This window comes from Mytilus trossulus, chromosome 11 (assembly GCF_036588685.1).
Source record: "Mytilus trossulus isolate FHL-02 chromosome 11, PNRI_Mtr1.1.1.hap1, whole genome shotgun sequence".
NCBI lineage: Eukaryota > Metazoa > Mollusca > Bivalvia > Mytilida > Mytilidae > Mytilus > Mytilus trossulus.
In genome coordinates, this window is record NC_086383.1 from 7,939,557 (window position 1) to 7,963,124 (window position 23,568).

The following is a 23,568-nucleotide window of genomic DNA, read 5'->3' on the forward strand; positions in this document are numbered from 1 at the left end:
GTTGTCAATTGTTGATGTGGTTCACAAGTATTCTTACGTTTTAAATAGATTAGACTGTTGGGTTTCCCGTTTGAATGGTTTTACACTAGTCATTTTTGGGCCCTTTATAGCTTCCTGTTTGGTTGCTCAATTAAGTATGAACCTAATGTGAAGTCTAACCCGTTTGGTCACATTGAAGGAAAAGAAAACAAGATGTTTGTTGGAACAAACTCATCTTATCTGTGCAACAGACAATCCATAATGGTCAACCAATGCGAAATAACCCAAGACAGGACATAAAACATGATCAACAATGAGTAAAAAAAACTGCATGTCTGATTTTTTACTTTTTAGGTCCTTAGAATTTGACAGTCTGCAAACGAAAGATGACTAAAAGTTGTCCTTATGACATAGTCTTGTAATCTTCAGGTTTAAACTTTTACTGAAACGAGAAGTGCTTACCCTTTTTATTCAGCCCGGAAACATAGTCTTGTAATCTTCAGGTTTAAACTTTTACTGAAACGAGAAGTGCTTACCCTTTTTATTCAGCCCGGAAACCCTTATTTGAAGTGTTTGTCTTGTGTCCTTTATTTGTTGATCTCTTTTCTTTTCTGTTGTCACTAATGGTTTCGAGTGTGCTCTTTTTATCTCCCCCCCCCCCCCCATTTTTCTATAGTTTTTTCCAGTTTATAAAACCACATGTACAAAAATTAAAACATAGAAAAACAAATGTATTAAAATCATCGGTAGTTTTCGTGTATCAATATTAATTGGTGCATACTATTCCCCAAAATCATAACAGACAAAAAATCTATCAATTAATATATTTATTATCTTACCCTCATTTCATATACATGATATACATGATGAATAATATAAGCTAGTTAAAAATTATTCTAAAATGATAAAATTATATAAATATCTTATAAATTATATAACAACCATGACTTTGTAACATTCATTTATACTTATTCACACACAATGATATGAGGTAAGTTGTATCATTATAGATTGTACTGTAAATTAGGATAAACGTTCTACACTTCTCAACCAGATTCGAGAATTTTTCAAAATGGTATTTATATTTCTCATGAACTCCAAAATTGTAACAATGATTTACAAAAACTGAAAAATGAGACATGTTTAAGGTTTGTAAAAATATAAACTCCAATTCATAATTGTTATTGTAACCTTCTCTGTATACCAATATATCACGCAATTAGATCTGACATTTTACCAGTAATCAATAATTTGCAATATTACTGCACTCCATAATTTCTGAATTTACAGTACTGTTTTTAAAAAATTTGGATGTAAGGAAAAAAATACAGAACAAATATAACTCATTGAGACTGTTAATAACATACATGTTTTAAAAATGTCAAATACTTTTTTTAATACAATAAGCAACTCTAAATTCCAAGTGAACAAGTAAAACGGAAAATCTGTTTTAGGTAAAATTGTTTATGTTTGCAATAGGTAGGAAAATCCCTAGGGACATCAGGTAAGACTAATCTAGTTGATATGAAGTGTAGATATGAAGCCCTCTTCAGCACTCTTTAGTCAATCATGAGGTAAGATTGTTGACATTTGTCATACACATTGTCATGTTTTTTTTTACAAATGAGCAACTAACAAGTATGCATTGTTTTATCAGTGTTTTACTGCATATGTGACCTTAATGGTGTTTATTATCTACTGTTAATTCAGTAATTATTGCAATGTTTTTGTTATTGTGAAAAATGGGGTATAATGGCAATAATTTAAAATCGCATTTTATAATTTCTCATGGCAGTTTGAATTTTTTTGTAAAATAAAAACAAAAATTGTTACAAAAATCTAAAAATAAAAACACATAACTTTTTGAAAATATCTGTTTACAAAAGAGAAGACGGCTCACTAACTGAAAAGTCTTTAATTTGTTCCACTTAATATGGGTTGTGAATGTAGGAGATTTATGCATCAACTAAACATGCAAATATTTTTCTACTGAAATAAGTCCTAAAGGCTCTAAATCTCTGAGTATTACCAAACGCAAAAAGTAACTATAAAAGACGACTACCCAAAAAGAAGTATATATAGAAAAGGTGCCTTAAAAATATACATTTAACATCATGTCTTGCATGTGAACTAACAAAATATATTGCTTGCTATAATATAATTAACTATAATCGCATTTCAGTTACATCAGAATCTGTAATTTTGATTGGTTGAGGCATTTCAAAAATAAAAATTCTAGTTTTGTATACAAAAAATGCTTTCGTCAAAACTATTTACACCTCAAAAAACTTACAAACATGAAGCATTCATTTCTTAAATAAAAGACTCATTCCCACAATAAACAGCATATATATTCAAAGCACCCATACATTTCAATTCCTGAATACACCTTAATAGCTATTCCGGGTTGACCCAAGAATCTGTCCTGCTTGAACTATTGACAGTTTACATCAATCGCCTTTCCATTGTGGCATCAGATATTTTGTATTATGACGTCAAATTTTTAGGAGAACCTGTGTGATGTCTAGCAATGGCAGACAAATAGTTATAAGGTCTATTTATGTTCCCTATTAATTATTGAATGCAATAAATAATTGTCATTGAAATGTCAAATGGCAGCTATTTTGATCCAATATGCACATACATTCTAAGTATTAATTTGATTTTCATACATGACACTGACAAAAGGTGTTTTTGACAGATACATGGTAGATTAAAAAATTCGAAAATCTACTCTCAGATATAATCTAATAAAGTGATGAACAGAATTTTTTAAAGGAGCTAGATGGTTTTCTTGTTCTATGGAAAATTGTCCTTGCTACAATACGTACAATCAGGAACATATATATTGATGGGACTTGGACACTACCTGATTGTAGTCGATTTTGTTGTCGTGCCATCATTAATAAAGATACAATATGGAAACAGACATGTGTTTTAAATGGACTCACTATTATCCTAAATATTTCTGATAATATCAATAAAATGTCATTCAAACTAGTTTTATAGTGACGCTAGTGTATCAAACTTGTATTCTGTCACTTCAAATTTGTTAAAATCGCAAGCAGTTCATCACAGAACTGTGCAAAATGCAAACAAGGTAATAAAAAAATGGCAGCCATTGCCGCGATGATTTACAAATTCCAAAACTATTATAAAACACTTCACGTCAAATAAATCAAACTTATTTTAGTAATTTTATATGAAAAAAATATATCTTCTAAATGATACAATTTGTATTTATTTACAATTATAGAATTATGTGGTTTATTTATTGAGCAGTTCCAAAAGTTTTTCAGTCAGACACTACCAAAATCCATAAATCTCTGGAAGTCTCAGGGAGTACGAGATTTTTTCAATTTTATACTGAAAAGTGTATCAGATTCATTTCCAGTTAGGTATACTGTTCCCAGGTACAATGAAAACAGTTTGTGGACTATTATAAATTATAAACTAAAAATTTCCAAAATTGTTTCGAACACTCTGCCCACTTAAAATCTAGATTGTTTGACAGGTTACCTAAATGCCCTTTGTATGAAGGCATCTTTGTAAGCCCTTCATTTTTGGGAATAGTGTCTTGTCATGTATAGTTTTAAAAGCTCTAAAAAAAATATTTTTTTACATAATGTATTTTGAAAACTTGAACAACATTTCAAAACATTAACACTTCAGTTAACAATGAAAACAATGAATTTTAAAAACGAACATATCTAAAGAGCTAACATCAACATCATTTGGATCCGGTGGACAGTTGTCATATTGGCAGGTATAACTGAAATACTTATTCAATATTAAATGTATGGTAAGCTGTCACTGGCATAATCAATACATGTATGAACATTTGCATAGTATGTCATTTTTATCTTGAACATTCAAAATATAGATCTTCAGCTTATATCAGCTTTAATCGTTATAATATATGTAGGGCTATCAATAACACAGTATTTAAATGTATAGAGGGCTATCAGTCACATAGTATTTAAATGTATGGTAGGCTGTCACTGACATAAATAAGACATGTATGAAGATTAGCACAGTATGTCTTCTTTTCGATAAAAATGATCTTGAACATTCAAAATAAAGATCTATCAGCAGGTATTAGCTTTACTCATTATAATGTATGTAGGGCTATCAATAACACAGTATTTAAATGTATGGAGGGCTATCAGTCACATGGTATTTGAATGTATGGAGGGCTATCAGTCACATATTATATGAGTGTATGGTAGGCTGTCATTGACATAAATAATACATGTATAAAAATTTGCACAATATGTCTTCATATCTATAAACTTATCTTGAACATTCAAAATATAGATGTATCAGCTTTAATCATTATAATGTATGGAGGGCTATCAATAACACAGTATTTAAATGTATGGAGGTCTATCAGTAACATAGTATTTAAATGTATGTAAAGTCAAGAGCAGCAACCTTTCTTTTCTGTTAAAGAGGAATCTTTGGGACCATTTAATATTATTCTATCAGTGTCAGCCTCGTCTTTGGCTATTGCTTCGTCATTCTGTAGAATCTGAAAAATATTTGTTACAACAAATGACAATGAATGAGTGAATGGCAGTGTTCTCCCTAGGGCCCCTTAGCATCATGACAATATAAGGTGATTGCTAGAATGTGATGCTATCTGAAGTAGTTTTCTCATAGATTGTGTTATAGATGTGATGCTATAATTTTTAAAAACAAGATGGTATTTCAAATTTCTCTTTTTTGCCAGGATGCTATATAAGATAACTTGGGCTAGTTTCTTAGCGAGCATTATCCTTTAAATTCATGGTCCACTATGAAAATTCAGAAATTATTGAAAGTTTATAATTGAAGATAATGACTTGACTGTGTGAGGGTGGTTGGAATTTGTACAGTAGATTCATCTTTTTTGTGCATACGAGCTATTAAAGCAATGAGGAAACATTAAATTTTGAAGAATAGCTAATTTTCTGGTTTTGGCAAAGTCTGCATGTATGCAATAAAATATTTGTACTTTATTGCACATTGTAATCTATGCTCAACCAAGATCCAAGAAATCTTGGAAAACTGGTATCAATCAAATAAAAGTGGCCTCACAATATATGAAATATTGACTTGACCACTAAGTATTTCTCATTGTTAAAGGTGGTACAGTTACCAGTTATTGCTAACATCCACCTTATTTGAACTCAAGAAGATAGTTGTCTAATTAAAAATATTGGGTTTTCATGAATTTTTAATTTACATTACATAATTCATTTTGATACTTATCATGTGTATAACATTTCAAGATCATGAGATAACAAACTACTTTAATCTGATTTAAACTTGATATAGAACAGACACCAGACTAGGAATCTAATGTTCAGTAGTTGTCCTTTGTTGATGTGGTTCATAAGTGTTTCTTGTTTCTCTTTTAAAAAAAATACATTAGACAGTTGGTTTTCCCGTTTGAATGGTTTTACACTAGTAATTTCTTGGGACCCTTTATAGCTTGCTGTTCTGTGTGAGCCAAGGCTCTGTGTTGATAACTGTACTTTGACCTATAATGGTTTACTTTGACAAATTGTGACTAGGATTGAAATTTTCTCATTTATTCCAGGCACTCACACCACATCTTCCTATAGCTATATATAGAAAACATTGAGTCATTATGCCCCTCAATATTTGTAGGCATGGTATCAAAAAAAACAATTCTTACCCTGGTGACAAGGAATCTAGCGGCTTCTTCTATATTTATATTTTCTTTTGCTGACGTCTCAAACCATCCCACAAAACCTTTCTCTTTACAGAAATCATCCATCTGTGAGACATTGTTTACTAATCCTTCCTTGGCTTGATCACACTGAAAAATAAACAAAACCTTTCTCTTTACAGAAATAATCCATCTGTGAGACATTGTTTACTAATCCTTCCTTGGCTTGATCACACTGAAAAATAAACAAAACCTTTCTCTTTACAGAAATCATCCATCTGTGAGACATTGTTTACTAATCCTTCCTTGGCTTGATCACACTGAAAAATAGAAGGAATAAAACAAGTGTAGATAAATTAAAGTTACAAATGAAAATAGAAAATTACAATTTTAATGTAGAATATATATATAACATCAACTTCAATACTTTATCTCAAGAAGGTTATAAATGTGTAAACTGCCTAATTGGACACTAGAGTTTTCCAACATCCTGCTTTAAACGACACATTTGTGCAGTCCAGAAATATAGCTATCCTTGCAGAAAAACCTGAGTATTCTGACACTATGCTAAATCTGATATTTTTTTCTGATTCCCCAGTGTGTCTGATAAGACAGGTTTCACTGCACTAGTTTTCCCAGAGGCCCTTATAATGCACATTTTGTTTTTTTGAAAAACAAAGTTCCAATACCTGTACATGGTAAAGAGCCTCAGTGTCCCTCACCTAGGTCTTTGTGCATATTCAACAATGAACTCTCCCTAACATTAAAAACAAAAATAGACTTCATGACAAAAATCTCTTTTTTGTTGGTGAGCAAATGCAAAACAAAATGGTTTTAAATCGTCACTAAAGGGAAAAAACTCCAATATCATTAAAGGACAATAACTCCAAAAAAATAGTCTTTGGAAAATATCTGACAGAGGACATAACTTACTTTATTTATCAGAAAAGCACATGGTACAGGCCTAGGTGACAAGATTTCTGGCAGGGGAAACAACTTAATTTATTAGCCAATAAAACACATGGTACAGGCCTAGGTGACAGGATTTCTGGCAGGGGAAATAACTTACCTTATTAGCCAATAAAACACATGGTACAGGCCTAGGTGACAAGATTTCTGGCAGGGGAAATAACTTACTTTATTAGCCAATAAAATACATGGTACAGGCCTAGGTGACAGGATTTCTGGCAGGGGAAATAACTTACCTTATTAGCCAATAAAACACATGGTACAGGCCTAGGTGAAAAGATTTCTGGCAGGGGAAATAACTTACCTTATTAGCCAATAAAACACATGGTACAGGCCTAGGTGAAAAGATTTCTGGCAGGGGAAATAACTTACCTTATTAGCCAATAAAACACATGGTACAGGCCTAGATGACAAGATTTCTGGCAGGGGAAATAACTTACTTTATTAGCCAATAAAACACATGGTACAGGTGTTGAATCTGATAGTGTTACTTTACTATCTAAATCTGCTTTCCATTTTGTGACCGCTTCAAATGTTGATGCTCTTGTAACATCAAAAACTATAAAACATCCAACAGCTTCCTTGTAATAAACACGAGTCATGTTACCAAATCGTTCTTGACCTAGAAATAGAGCACATGAAAAGTCAAATATTTTTATTTAATGGTTGGTGCTGTTTGTGTTGCCCATGATCAGTCTTAAGTTTTTTATGTTGTGTTGTGTGTACTGTTATTAGTCTGTTGGTCTTTTCTTTTTAGCCATGGGGTTGTCAGTTTATTTTTTGACTTATGAATTTGAATGTACCTTTGGTATTGGTCACCTCTCTTTTATAGAGTATTGAGAATTTTCATATGGAATTGTACTTTGATTGGGGGTATCACATGTGAAGCAGAAGTTAGCTTTTATTCAGACATCAGGTTTTGTCTTGGCTCTTTGTGCTGGTTTTGCTGTGTAGTGTTCTTGTCTTTTGCTGTTTGTTTTTTATTATTTTTTGACATGGCATTGTCTGTTTGTGTCCTAATGCGACTTCTATGTTGTGTCATGTGTACTATTGTTTTTCTGTTTGTCTTTTTCATTTTTAGCCATGGCGTTGTCAGTTTGTTTTAGATTTACAAGTTTGACTGTCCCTTTGGTATCTTTTGTCCCTCTTTTCTAGTGCTGAGAGAATTCAGGTTAAGGGTTATGGTGATGTTATGATTTTTTAGCCTTCCACCTTACCATATGCATGTTCATGGTTAACAATAATTTGTATGAAGAAAAATAATGAAAGTTTGAGCAAAGACATATATCCAATATATACCATGTATACTCTTCACCCTTTTAAATGGTTCTTCAGTAACTCAATCTTTTCATATATTTTCAATAACAATTATTAGTTCATACTCTATCATTTTTTTTTTAATTTACCCAAAGCTATATTACACTATTTCATGGAGAGAAAATAATTTTTTTTATATAAACTGGTGCATTAAAACTGTAGTTTTAAGGATGTTTAAATTAATCATTTAATTACAGATTATACATAAACATCAAAAACAAGGACTCAGACCAGTATTTTTTTCTGCTTTTTAAGGTCTGTTATTAAATACTGTCAATTTATAACAGTCTTTTCAAAAGTTTGTTATTTCGAAAAGGAGGGACAAAACATCCTTATTAGGATCTTACAAAAATACTTCAAATACTTATTTTTGAAACAATTGAATAGGAGTTGCAGGTCATACAAACATGCCAATTCAGCTATACTACAAATATATATTAACCACATACCTGCAATATCCCATAACTGTAACCTGACAACTGTATCAGCATCCCAATTTAAAACCTTTAATGCAAAATCTACACCTATCTGTAGTCACAGCTAAGGAAAGCAAAGTTTCATAATATATCAATTCATATTAGAACAATTACAATTTACATGTATGTAAATCAAGCCTTGTGGTCACTTTCCACAGTGAAATAACAATAATTATTATTCTAACAGGAGCCAGTTGTTTTGTAGTTTTGGTTTGTTGCTGCATGCCATTAAATTGAGAATAGAAATGAGGAATGTGTCAAAAAGACAACAACTCGACAAAAGAGTAGATATATTTTTTATTTATTGATTTGCACATGATGATGACAGGCTGTTATCTTACATTTTTTTTATATTTCTGGGCCGTGTTAAGCTTGATATGTGGTATGTGCTTTGCTTATTGTTGAAGGCCCTAATTGAACTATTAACTCTAACTACTATGTTACATGGTCTCTGGTGGACAGGTTTCTCAATGGCAATCATACAACATCTTCTTAAATTTATATATTAATCATTGGCAATAATTCAAAGTTCCAATATTTCAACAGAGGTTTAATTAAGTTTAATTTATTTCATGACAAAGTTAAAATTGTGAGAATTAGTCTTGGTTTACAATACTATAAATTCAGAAATTATTGTGAGGCTTTTATTAATACAAATAATGCAACTGAGAGAGTATTGCAATTTATAATAGCTATTTCATTCTGATATCAAATACATATATCTGTATGTAGATTTTCATGAAATGGCAATAATTTAACTCAAATTTATGTCCATTATTCAACAGTTACAATAACAATTTCTGAATTTACAGTACTCTATATATTTCAAAAAATTTGTGACATGGTCAGTGACCCCAAGATCTCATACAGTTTGCAGTGGCGAATCCCAACCTTTTCATGAGGAGGGGGCGACGACATTGACTTACCTAAGGGGGACCTCCCCAGTCATATGATTTAGTGATTCCCTATAGAATCAATTTTTTCCCACAAAAGGGGGGGGGGCCCCATTGGATCCACCTATGGCTGGTATGTTTATATAAGGATACAGTAGCTCTGTAATGCTGTGAAAAGAACTGATGAACGTATCGTTTGATGATGCTGGTTTTTCCTGTTCCAAGTTCCCCGATCACTAAGATCTTGTATAAGTGCTCTTTTTTCTCCACTGCAGCTGCCTGTAAGAAATAATAATATGCTTAAAATTGTCATCAAAATTGACCTCAATGAATTTGAAAGAATATACACAATAAAATATTTATTAATTGATCATGTGTTGATACTAGGAATTCATATATCCTGTGAATTAAGGATACTCGATTCTGTGGCTATTACAAATTCCTCATACATCATTTATATATATGCCTGTAGACAGTGGAAAATTAATGATTTTTTTAATATTTCAATTCATCAAATCTCTGTATTATGTTCACCTGATTACCCATAATTCAAGATAAACAAAATCTGTATCCAGCAAAAAATAGAAGAACTCATGATAGATCAACATATACAAATACCTGTAAAACAGAACTACAAATGTATCAGTTTATAATTCTAAAATATAAATATGTTTTTTTGGTACAATTGTTTTTCTAAAGAAAACATATATATTTTAAGACAAAATAAGGTACCAGCTCAGTCTATTCTAACCAGATGTATAAAGAATTTTCAATTTTCAAAATGATAAAAAAAAAGGCATTTTTATGCGGCTTAAATATCCCCCACAGAGTAGTACAATGAATTTGATGTCTATACTTACACACATTTGACGGGAAACATGTTTGTATTTAACATGACCGTCACATGATGTAATTTCAGAAGTGGTCAAGAGTTCCTGCAGCTTTGGAGGCATTGATATCACAAACAACAAGACAGCATTTACAATAAAGTATACAGGCCCCTCTGATACATACCATAATACATTTACAATAAAGTATACAGCTGGCCCCTCTGATATATGCCATAATACATTTAATTGTATACATTTATGTAAATTCTATTAGTCAGTTAAATACTGACCACAATTATAATTTCATGATTGTGTAATTAGTATTGTACATCATGATTCTATTGAAATCTATAAATATTTCCTAACTGTAAATGATTATAGATTGTTTTAAATAGTTTAGGCCATGTAGGCCAAACAAATAAATATTTGTTTTGAATTTCCTCTTCCACATACAGGCCTCTTTTTAAAAACTTACATTGCTTAATGAAATTTATTTTTTTGATTACACGGTAAACCAATTCAAGGTTAAAAACAAAATGCAAACTACAGAAGAATTCCATAGCTAAACACACATTTTCTTTGATAAAATTGGCCTTTTAATATTATATTTAACATTAAAGTCAAATTTAAAAGTGGCCAAATTTGAATGGCTTTACACTAGTCATTTTTGGGGCCTTCACATTATAGCTTGCTGTTGTACTCAGTGTAATATAAGCCAAGGCTCTTTGTTGAAGACCATACTTTGATCTTTATGGTTAACTGTGCTTTTACAAATTGTGACTTGGACATGTTGGATAGAGAGTTGTATCATTGGCACTCACATCACATGTCTTATATCTATAAAGGCTTATTTTATTTTAACTATAAGTGACTGTCAAATTCTATGTTGACCTTGAGTTTTAATATCCTTAAGTCCTTTTATGGTCATTACATTTGAGGTCAGGATCAACCCTACCACATCTCACGTTTGGTTCATGTACATACTACAATAATTATAGACTAAATGTAGTTGACCTTTAGATAACCTTAAGTAGTAGGATCTCAGAAACTGACCTTGAAATCACAAAATCTAGTTTTGATTAAATATGATCAACTTTTGCCAATTACAAATGTGCCTCTTACAATAATTATCATAAATATAACAAATATAGTCAACTTATATCTTCAGTAACTGAATACATACTTAATATCATGTACGAGCTTCAGTGGTCAAGTGGTCTTAGTAGCTCTACTACTGTAATCACTAGCCAGTCAACACAGAGTTTGTTAGTTCAAACCCTGCTCTGATAATGATGGTACACTTTATTTTTTATAGAAGGTTGGTGATTTTCTCTTGGCACTCCGGCTGCCTCAAACAATAAAAACTTACCATCATGAAAGAGCCCAAAAGAGGTGCTTATAAGTATGTGGCATTAAAACCCCAACACTATCAATCAATCATTAGTATGCATAAATTCATAAGACAAAAACTCTGTACTAAATTTGTAGGAGAATATATATGCTACAAATTAAAGTTACTGTGATTAATTTCCAAAAGTCTTGCAACATAGTGAAGTTTAAGTAATCATTAGAAATCTGTGGGGACGAGACAAGTCAAACAATACGGAAAGTTCAAGAAAACGTTTGAAAATATTTTGCGTAAAAAGATGCACTATTTTCAAATGAGAAAGAAAATAAAGGAAAATGTTTGCCGCCAGTATTTGGCTATAAAAAAACTATCCACAATATATATTTATTTCTGAGATGAAATTCCAATTATATTCAATCTTACTTTTATTACATAATGTTGTGATGATTCAATCCATCTGTTTTGATCGATACATGTATGTGATTCAATAAATCCATCCATTTTAATTGGTTGATGATTCAAACCATACGTTTTGATTCAATGGTGGTTGACAATTATACAACACAGTACTCATGGTACTTAGTTCACAGCTGTATACACATCCATTATTATTGCTTATAATTTCATGTGTAATATCCTAAGACATCTTTATTTAAACACACAGTTAATTCACACATGTCACTGTATTCGATATAATTTTGATTTTTTTGTTTAATTCCTCTAATGATTAAATAATTCGATGCACTTAAACTTTCAAAAATAACTTAATAAATACATTCCATTTGACAGTAAATACTATAGTTTAGTTAATGACTAACTGCCAATCATATCACATCTTCCTTTTTTTTATAAAACAATAAAATTAAATGCACAAAATATCAAAATAACGATCCTGCCTGGTTTATCTCCCTTGCAGAAAATAATCCCAGCATGTTTTTTTAATTTCAGGATGTCCTCAGTTAAATATGGACTGAATTATTGATATCTTTTTATTTAACTTTAGTCTTAAATTTCTTAAATCATGCAATCTGTTTTAAAATCATGTTTCAAGCACTTGAATTTTTGGCGTATAGAAATCAACTTTGTAAAGTGCAGGCACGTAAACATGTTCATGTAAAAGACTTTGACAATCTTCACGCTGAGTGGCAGCCCAGGCTTGTAAAATTGCTCTTGGGACTGTAAAAATCATATATACAGGCCAACAGAATCTAACTAAAAATTTTCAAAAATTATCTCCGGGCCTGTAGATTCATTGTGAAGACTGCTTTGAGGCATTTAATTATGAAATAAATTATGAATTTTGGTCTGTTTAGTAGAATTCTTAATTAAATCAACTCATTTTTCCAACGATTACATGTGTACTTTGTTAAATAAGTTTTTTTTTTCAATCTAAAATAAGTAAATAGATGTATTGATAATCATCTGTATAAGGTTGATTTATATATGACACACAGATTATTTGCCTTGTTGACCTTGAATGTCATTACATTGTATTTATAAATAATGTACAGTTTTACCAATCAAGATTAGCAGATTAGTGATAGATCTGTCTGATCAGGATGTTATTAAACTTATTGTCATCTATCATGTCTAATCTCTATGTGAGTCATCTGTCAATGTAAAATCACAGTTATCATGGTGAAATTGAATAATTAAAATGAAGGGTAACCAGGTAAAAATTTGGAAAGGGCCATATGGACTTCTTTTGAACTGAATTTTAAAGTGCGTATTGTTGTGCGTTTACTTTTCTACATTGGTTAGAGGTATAGGGGGAGGGTTGAGATCTCACAAACATGTTTAACCCTGCCGCATTTTTGCGCCTGTCCCAAGTGACAGGAGGCTCTGGCCTTTGTTAGTCTTGTATTATTTTGATTTTAGTTTCTTGTGTACAATTTGGAAATTAGTATGGCGTTCATTATCACTGAACTAGTATATATTTGTTTAGGGGCCAGCTGAAGGACGCCTCCGGGTGTGGAAATTTCTCGCTACATTGAAGACCTGTTGGTGACCTTCTGCTGTTGTTTTTTATTTGGTTGGGTTGTTGTCTCTTTGACACATTTCCTATGTTTTGTTGTAATATATATCTAGCATTTAAAGTACAAGTTTAAAGTTTCATAACATTGCTATAATATAGGCAAACTAAAGTTACAGAACAGAAACCAACTTTGGGACAATTGTAAAGACAGACTTATATATATAGGGATCTACTGTAACAGACTGACAAGGGTTCATATTATGCCGCTCCGCTTTGGAGGGACCATAATAAAAAAAAGCACTCAAGTTTATGGGCTTAATATGAGGGAAGATAACTAATTGGAATCATTAATTTTTATTTCATTTTGCCTTAGTTAAAGAAAAATAATAAATTTGAAGGATTATGCCTATAAAATCCTTAATTTCATTTTAAACTGATGGTAGATTGATTGATTGATTATTGGTGTTCTAACACCACTTTTGAGTGCCAATTTTTTGCTATTTCCATGGTGGCCAGTTTTTATTGATGGAAGAAGTTTGAGTGCCTGGAGTAAACTACAAATCTTGGATAGGAAACTGACAATCCTAGTCAATTAAGATTAGAGAGGAGTGCACCTGCACGAGGAGGGTTCAAACTCACAACTTCAGTAATAGACCTATATTTAACTACATAAGAGCATTTGGTCATGCAGGCCACTATATAACTGATGATAGAGAAACGAGTTATAATGACACTAGACAATAAATGTCATTCTTACCCTGTTTACTTTTATTACATAATAGTCAGGTGATTCAATCCATCCATTTTGATTGGCTGCCACTTGATTATTACTATCCAATGACATTTTATATTTCACATTACTAATATCAGGTGACTGAATTAGACTAAGCCGCCCATTTCGATTTATTGACAATTTACATTATAAAGTAATTTTTAGCTCAAAATTTGAATATATATTTTTCTTCTCAGTTAGTATTATTGCTCTGACAATAGGATTTAAAAATATTCATAAACTATTCACAGGAACACATGTACACTTCCAATAATTCAGAGCTCATAAAAGTTGGTTCACAAAATTAACATCACATAACCATTATCATATATGGTCATTACGGTAACCTTGAATAATTCTTACATCCAAAAAAAATACACTTTCACAATAAAAATATGAATTTCATATTTGTTACAGTACTATCATGACTATAACACAGATATTTTTTCCAATTCTAATAAATGTCACATGTGTGCATCCCCTTACTAAGACTGATTATAACTTAATTATGTTAATGCATATAAATGCATGTAAAAGAATATATTGCAGCTTGGTCAAATCTTAAATTGTAATACACTTTTAACATGTTGTAAGAAGTTATCATCAAAGGTAAAACCTCATCCTATTGTTCATAAAGGATAAGGGATTATTTATGGTAAAAATGTGTAATTGTAAATTTTCAAGATAGTACATGTAGACTTTTTTTGTAGTACAAATAATTGTAATTATAGTGCTACCATAGCATTTTATCAATCTGAATGATTGGTGGGATTTTAACAACAGCCTTAAGATTGTGTTGATGGATCACTTTTCAATGTTTCATATAATCTACAGCCAATATAGTTCATGCTCTTACCTTTAAACAACTTTATATTTATTCAATGAAACAAGAATGTGTAGGGTGAAGTTCAAGCACATAGCTCCAGTATTTAAGAAGCGCACAGCAGAAAGCTATATAATATAGTACTTAAGGAGGCTCGCGGGTATAAAAAATTCAGCAAAAAATTAAACATTTGTTTTTTCATAACAAATTTTAATTATTACACTATTGGTTATTACTTTATCATGTGATACAAAAATTAACCCCAAAAATCGATTCCGTTTAGCCCCAGATGAATTTTAAAATGTTTATATCATAGAAAAAGCTCCAAATTATCTCCCTTTGGTGCAAAAATGCTATTTTTTGGCATTTAAATTGAAATATCTTTTTTTACTTATCGGTGACCTGTCTTTTTTATTATTGTTTTCAAATAAGCTATACATAAACTAAATAATTGTAAAATTTTAGCGATTTCTGTAATTAAGTTCTTTTTTTATTTCGATATTACCTTTTTTTCCCTATTAGTTCAACAGAAAAAAAGTACCTTTACAAAAATGTATGCTTTTTTCAAAGGCAGATTTTGAGCTTAAGGTGGTACCTAACACTACAGGGAGATAACTCTGTAAAATCAGCAGAACGTTTTAATGACGTTGTGTTCATAAGGGAATATTAAGCTTCTCAATGATCAAAATAAGTATTTGTCAAACTGCTATATAACCAGTGTAATTTTTCTGATAAAACGGTTGGTTAAAATTTTTTGAAATTTTTATATTTTTGTCAAAGGGGCAAAGGAAATACTTTGTCAAAATTTTAAGAAAATTAAACGAGCCAAATTATTTTTAGTTAAAGTGTTAGGTACCACCTTAAATGATCGGTGACCCCACTTTTTTATTTTATTTTTCTATTAGGTTTAAGATAAAGTTCATTTGTAGAAAAAAATAGCGATATCTTATATTAAATTAAAAAAAAAAGATTTAGACCCGCGAGCCCCCTTAAGTACTTAAAGCTTGAAGCCCAAATACATTTGCAGGATTTTCTCGCAGTGTTGAAGACCCAAATGGTAAAAAACAGAGCAGTTCATTCATAAAACTCAAAAACAGCTGAGGGCAGTTTATTCATAAAACTTAAAACCAGCTAGAGTAGTTCATTCAATTTGAAAACCACTGGGTAGTTTATTCATAAAACTGAAAACCAAGGCAGTATGTTCATTCATAAAACTGAAAAAAAGAATACAAACATGGATTTTGTACCTGACTGAATTTATATAATATCTTACCATCTCACTAGACAATTAAGCTTTTGATTATTTGTCAAATTTCAGTTATGCAACACAGATAATCCAAAAATTCAATATTATTATTTTAATTTATTCAAATATCTAAAAAGTGAAAAGAATATCATTCATATAAATGATTTAAACATCATTCCATTTATATCCCTTAAATAATGGTTACATCATATCAACCGAGTTCACCTACTTCATTTGGATTCAGAAAAATGAGGTTGAATTGGTTAATTTGATATTTTAAAATACATTGAGAAAAAAAATCTGAGAAAAAATAATACAAACATAGTATCTGACTGAATTTATATAATATCTTACAATCTCACTAGACAATTAAGCTTTTGATTATTTGTCAAAATTCAGTTATGCAACAAATAATTTAAAAATCCAATATTATTATTTTAATTTATTCAAATATCTAAAAGGTGAAACAAATATTATTCATATTTAAACATCATTCCATTTATATCCCTTTAATAATGGTTACATCATATCAACAGACTTCACCTACTTAAGGAAAAATGGGGTTGAATTGGTTAATTTGATATTTTAAAATACATTGAGAAAAAAAATCTGAGAAAAAATAATACAAACATAGTATCTGACTGAATTTATATAATATCTTACAATCTCACTAGACAATTAAGCTTTTGATTATTTGTCAAAATTCAGTTATGCAACAAATAATTTAAAAATCCAATATTATTATTTTAATTTATTCAAATATCTAAAAGGTGAAACAAATATTATTCATATTTAAACATCATTCCATTTATATCCCTTTAATAATGGTTACATCATATCAACAGACTTCACCTACTTAAGGAAAAATGGGGTTGAATTGGTTAATTTGATATTTTGAAATACATTGAGAAAAAAAATCCAATTTAAAATCTATTTATAATAGTATAAGATAAAGGTGAGAGTAATTGTTCGTCATTTTAATTCACAGAAAAACAATTACCATTGGAGGAATACATGTAGGTAAATGTGGGTCTAAGAAAAAATCCCTATCACCACAAATTTATAATTTTAACATTAAATTTTCAAAAATAATACCCAATATTAGATTTACTGCTTTTTGCTTTGTTCTACCAAGGCTTATTTCTTATTTCTAAAAGATGTGACAAGTTACAAGACAACAGTACATATTATATTGTCAGTCTGCTATATAATTTATGTTTGAAGACATAACAAAACATTGACCATGTTTACCTTGTAGAAGGGATGTTTCTATTCAAACCTAGCTATTATATAGTGTCACCTAATTATAGTCAATTAAACCAATAGCAATCATAAACTAAAGTCTGACAGCTTCTATTGTCAATGCAATAACAATGTCAGATGTGACTTCAAATGCATCAAACTAAAGAGAACAAGCAGATAAATAAACTTTGCATTATAATAGATAAGGTATAAATGCACATAAATTATGCTTGACCAATTTAATTTCATTGCTGAATTTATAAGAAGATAAGGAATCATCTTTCATAAACTCTGGACATTGTGACTCTCATAAACTCGTGGACAATTCAGAGCTTGATATTTTTCTGTTTTTGTTGTTGGGTTTCTGTCTCATTGACTTGTATCTCACATCTCCAATCTCATCAGTTTTATATCAAAACTTACTTCCCTTATTATATAAATAAAACAACATATATAAAAAAGAAGATGTGATATGATTGCCAATGAGACAACTGTCCACAAAAGACCAAAATGACACAAACATTAACAATAGGTCACCATGCGGCCTTCAACAATGAGCAAAGCCCATACCGCATATAGTCAGCTATAAAAGGCCCCGATAAGACAATGTAAAACAATTCAAGCAAGAAAACTAACGGCCTTATTTATGTAAAAAATTTGTAAGGGTTCCGCGGAACCCAGTGTCTCGCCTACTTTTGTTGTAAATTGCAGGCTCAACAACAATGAGGAAAAAAATCAATAAAAATATTCCTCTTGATACTATCTTTTGATTGTAAGAAGCTTCTGTCTAAGATTGGTAAAAATCTAGGATAGTTAATAAATCTTATAAATGTTTTGAAAATTTTAACTGCAGACTGTATGTACAAATGTAATATTAACTGGAAGAAAATTATAGACCATTTAAAAGTAAAATACAGAAAAAATGGAGTTATACTTTTACAAAATTTACTACTGGATACTATATTATAATAGTCCAAGTTTGGTACAAACCCAGGATAGTTAAAGAAAGTTTTTAAAATTTAACAACTTTAACCACAGAGTGAATGTAATGTTTCCCTGCAGAAAAACTAAGTCCATTTAAAAGTAAAATACGGAAAAATGGATTTATTTTTTTACAAAATATACCTCTGGATACTATCTTATGATCATAAACAAGCTTCTGTCCAAGTTTGGTACAAACCAAGGATAGTTTAAGAAAGTTATTAAAATTCTAAAAACTTTAACCACAGAGGAATAAAATTTTTCCCCGCAGAAAAAACTAAGTCCATTTATAAGTAAAATATGGAAAAAATGGAATTTTATTTTTACAAAATTTACTTCTGGATACCATCTTATGATCATACACTAGCTTTTGTCCGAGTTTGGTATGAATCCAGTATAGTTTAAGAAAGTAATTAAAATTTCAAAAACTTTAACCACAGAGTGAATATTTGTGGACGCCGCCGACGATGACGCCGACGGAAAGTAGGATCGCTTAGCCTCGCTTTTTCAAAAATGAACGAAAAACAAATATGTAACACATTTACAAACAACAACCACTGAATTACAGGATCCTAACTTGGGACATGCACATACATACATAACTGCTTTCTACATCCATCTTTAATATGCTCACCCTTCTGAGCACCCGAGGTCTACCCTGGCTTTGGTCAATCTTTAATTTTCTATGTTGTGTTTCATTTCAGTGTTTTATATACTTGACTGATTTGTCTTTGGGTTATTTTTCATTTTTTGCCTTGGCATTGCTAGTTTATTTTCTACTTTAACTTACATATGTTTAATATTATCCCTTTGGTTACTCAATCTTCAGCCTCTCTTCAAATGGGTTAAATTTCCTAATTTCATTTATAAAGATTGTTCAATTGATTTGTCATGATTGTCTGTTCGTTTGTATTATTTTTTTTAATATTTACTTTTATTTTGATTTGTTGAATGTATTTCATAACCAAACTGATAAATGATAACAATAGAAGGAAGTTTGGAAAATTTATCAAGTTAAAAATATTACTATTACATGTACAGTAAATTTAAAAATTATTGTGTACATTTATTATTGTGATTTTGTCATTTTTCACTTGAATGCGATTTTAATTTTTAGGATTTTGAGAAAAGTCATGCTAAATTCAGTTAAAATATTACAAAATGCGAGTTTTAATTATTGCGTTTACAACTTAGTCACATTATTCGCAATAATAAAAACCTTGCAATAATTTCTGAATTTACAGTATTACAATTGTATTATGTCATCAGTTTAATTTAACAGACGCAGATCAGTCATTTTGTGAAACAGGTAATTCCAACCACCCTGAGAACTATGAACCATTCTCATAACAAAAAAGAAAAAAGGAGAGGTTCTAATCTATGGATCACTCCCTGGATCTGCTAATGATGCAAGTTTAATACTTCACAGCTTATAAATCTTAACTTGCAGGAATAAAAAAATACCTTCATGACCTTATTCATGTTATAGTTACAACTTGATTTTTGCATTACAATTCAGTCAGTGGTTATATTAATACTTATATATATAAATACAAAATGTACAGGTGGGTCTGGGATTACAGGATAATGGACAACAATAGTGAAGAATAAAGAACATGAAGAACGATGGGAAAACAATTTTTTTTTTTTAGAATAGAGAAAAATAACCTAAAAAATTGAAGAATACAGAATTAAAGGACCTCCTATTCAGCTCCATTATACAAGTCAAATTTAGTTCAAACTTGTCAAAAGAAATCCAAGAAAAGCAGAAATTATGACATTTATATAGAATTAGTATATATGTTGTATACATAGTATATTATCATTTCTCTAATTCTTCGTCAATTTATCCCTTTCCGCATCCATTGTATAAAAAAATTAAATCAACGTGTTGTTCGTTTGATCTCAGACATGTCAGTTCTTTATTGGTTAAAATCGGATTGTGACTTCAATTTTTTTTGTTTTCCTCTGAATTTCATATTGTGACCCCATGAAAAAGGCGGCCATGCCTGATGACGTCACATAGAAAGAACACATCTTTTTGCAGATCAGTCACATGCAAAGAAGGAACAAGTTTGCCTGCGTATTGTTTGAAAATCATTAGAGAAACAGATTCCACCACCAAATCTTGTGTATTACGATATCTATCCATTCTCGACAATTAAATTTTAAATATTTAAAATGCTCGTCCAGCCTCGCCTAACAAGTCGCGTTTTAACTTTGAAAATTTAACTGTGACTTGAGTGGATAAATATCGTATTACACTCATTGGATGCAGTGGTAGATTCTATATGTATATATAGAGATAGTCTAATCATGCCAATCAACTGGTTAAGTTAGGGAAAATAGAGGATTCTGGATCATCCACATGTACAAATGTAGTACCAACCATTATAATATTGGAGCTGCAAGCAACTACTGCATGTACAAGCAGTTAATTTGATTTTATCAGGTATACCAAGTATATATTATGACCAACCAACATGTCAATTGGCAGATCCGCACAGCCCCCCCCCTTTTTCGTTGGAAAAATTTGGTTGATTATATAGGGAATCTGAAGCATGACTGGAGTGCCACCCCCTTTTATGTCAGACAGCTCATATCCCCCCCCCCTTTTTATGAAAAGTTCTGGATCTGCCATGGATGTCTGGGTCAGTTAATCATAAGTCTACCTTTAGATTTATGAGATTGAGATTTGGATTCCTGCTGGAACATTTGTTCTATCCATGTATTTACAAGTATATAGGTACATGTAGCATGTTGAACAGTTGTTATAAACTGTAATTTAAATGTCAAAATATAGGACAACGTGTTTGACCCAATAGGTTATTGTAAACATATGCGGATTTCAGATATATGATCATGTAATGACTTTTAATAAAAGCAGCGGTGGTCGTTTCATAGGAATATTTAGCTCTTCTACTTATTTTTAATAGGAGGGGGTCTGTACTTTAGACTGACTTTATTGTATCCACAGGTTATGCCGGAAGTTTTGATCTTGACAGTTTACTCTAATTGTACTTACCATTACAAATACATATATCGTATACAGTTCATGAATATATTCTGTGCTAAATTCCTTAATTAAGACATTTCTCTTCACTGTAAAAAGGGAAACTTGTCTTCTGATGTCTGTCACATGACTTGCATACGGAAAAGTTCGTAATCTCTTTGATATTTATATGGATTGCTTAGATAAGTCTAGAGAGTTAACTTATTTCCCGCGGTTACAGTCATACCAACAGTAATCATTTATAGACAGCGCACCCGAATGTACTTCCGATAATAATAGGGCCTATTAATAAAAGCGTTTCCGCTCTTTTTAAAGATTTTTTTAACTATAACAGAGACTTTAAGAATCTTGCAATCAACTTCAAAAATATTCCCTACATTTCTTTTTATTTTCTATTTGTTTGGTCATTGCGTTTTATATTTTATAATTGATTCATAATTAGGTAAGTCATGCGGGACTATTATACACGTTAATATTATAGTACTCAATACTAAGAGTCCCATGGTGTGTACATATTGTTTACTCATCCTTTTTAACTTATAAGTTTATTTTTTTTTAGTATGCTTATAAATTATCAATTGTGAATACATTAGTTTATCTTGAAAGTGTATGTTAAATTTGATGTTTTAATTTTAGTCACTTTGTTTACCTTTAGTTTTGCTTTTAAAAAAAGTGCTTGGCACGTAGTTCCATAAATGACCCAGTATATGTTAGCCCTTAACTATAAAATGTCATATGTTTAACATCCGGATATCAACATAAGAAATATTTTCTCATGTTTCTTAAGCTTACAACAACATAAAAATACTCAATTTCAAAATCTATTTTTTTTTTGCATGATCGATATGTTTATTCTTGTAACATTATTGTGTGTGTGTTTTTTCTCCTTTTTCTCGTTAGATCCGTGCGAATGAGCGTTAGTATAAATTGCAATGCTGTCTACTCGAAATAAATGTCCTGGGTTGAGTTCATTTTAGTATGTACGTAGCTGCTATCAATATCTATGTAACAACTAGTACTATGATATTGCTGTACACGCTCAACAGTCAAAATCTACGTAGCACTACGTAGCCGGCCTACGATATTGAACGCAACCCGGCTGTCCATTTGTCATCGATCCTTCTACATTATTTGACAAATAACGCGATTTGTCCCGGTGTTGTCTAGTTTCTATAGATAGTAGAGTAGAACAAAATGATAATTAGTTAAATGTGTTGTTTGTCATACTAGTACACTGAACATGCTGAAATGAGTCGGACAAAATATGACATGATCTTTTTAACTGTTTGTCCATCATAATCTTTTTAAATTTAAATGTTCATATTACCCTTGAATTATTTTTTTTTAAACCGGAATGTACCTTAGACTCTTATACAATTCAGATATTCTAAAAAAGAAACGAAAAGGGGGACATCTTTTACTCACAACAATGTGTTAGTGAAGTGCCATTTGTGTAATAAAGCGGCCTGACTTTGAGCCTCGCCCCCCCCACCACCACCACCAGCAAGCCATCTTGGGAGTGTGCTATCACTGCACATAATATTAACATGGAAAGCTAGATCTGATATTATTGGTTAGCTACAACATGAATGTTATTGTATTGTTCTCTGTTACCAGTCTTTTGTCACATTATATTGCCATAGCATGTTCAATATGCTTTTGCAAATAAAATTCATTCAATAACGAACTGTAAACATGTAACTGCGAGTACTCTCAAATCTGTTCATTGTGTCTTTTGTGTCGGGATGTACATGTATAAGTACGCGGCCACGTCCACTTGTATTTTTGTCCATCTGATGAGTTAAGCCTTTTTCAACTGATTTTTATAGTTCGTTCTTATGTTGTACTGTTATACCACTGTCCCAGGTTAGGGAAGGGTTGGGATCCCGCAAACATGTTTAACCCCGCCACATTATTTATGTATGTGCCTGTCCCAAGTCAGGAGCCTGTAATTCAGTGGTTGTCGTTTGTTTATGTGTTACATATTTGTTTTTCGTTCATTTTTTTTATATAAATAAGGCCGCTAG

At 30.9% G+C, this 23,568-nt stretch overlaps 1 protein-coding gene across 1 annotated transcript; it reads right to left on the reverse strand.

Annotated features, from left to right (window-relative positions):
- Positions 1–791: 791 nt before the first annotated feature.
- On the reverse strand, positions 792–21,685 carry LOC134690689 (ras-related protein Rab-32-like). Its single transcript, XM_063550698.1, has 6 exons — positions 21,554–21,685; positions 9,465–9,590; positions 8,392–8,470; positions 7,066–7,247; positions 5,663–5,806; positions 792–4,510 (listed from the first exon to the last, which is right to left on the reverse strand). The coding sequence occupies exons 1-6, from the start codon at positions 21,554–21,556 to the stop codon at positions 4,400–4,402; spliced, it is 645 nt and encodes a 214-aa protein (XP_063406768.1). The 5' UTR covers positions 21,557–21,685; the 3' UTR covers positions 792–4,399.
- Between the last annotated feature and the right edge of the window lie 1,883 nt (positions 21,686–23,568).

Bases quoted from the DNA above. Each gene is read 5' to 3' on its own strand.
- LOC134690689 (XM_063550698.1), bottom strand. The intron at 5,807-7,065 runs GTAAGTTATTTC...TTTATTTTTCAG, and splicing joins GTGTTTTATTGGCTAATAAA to TGTGATCAAGCCAAGGAAGG. The intron at 4,511-5,662 runs GTAAGAATTGTT...AATATTTTTCAG, and splicing joins CTAGATTCCTTGTCACCAGG to ATTCTACAGAATGACGAAGC.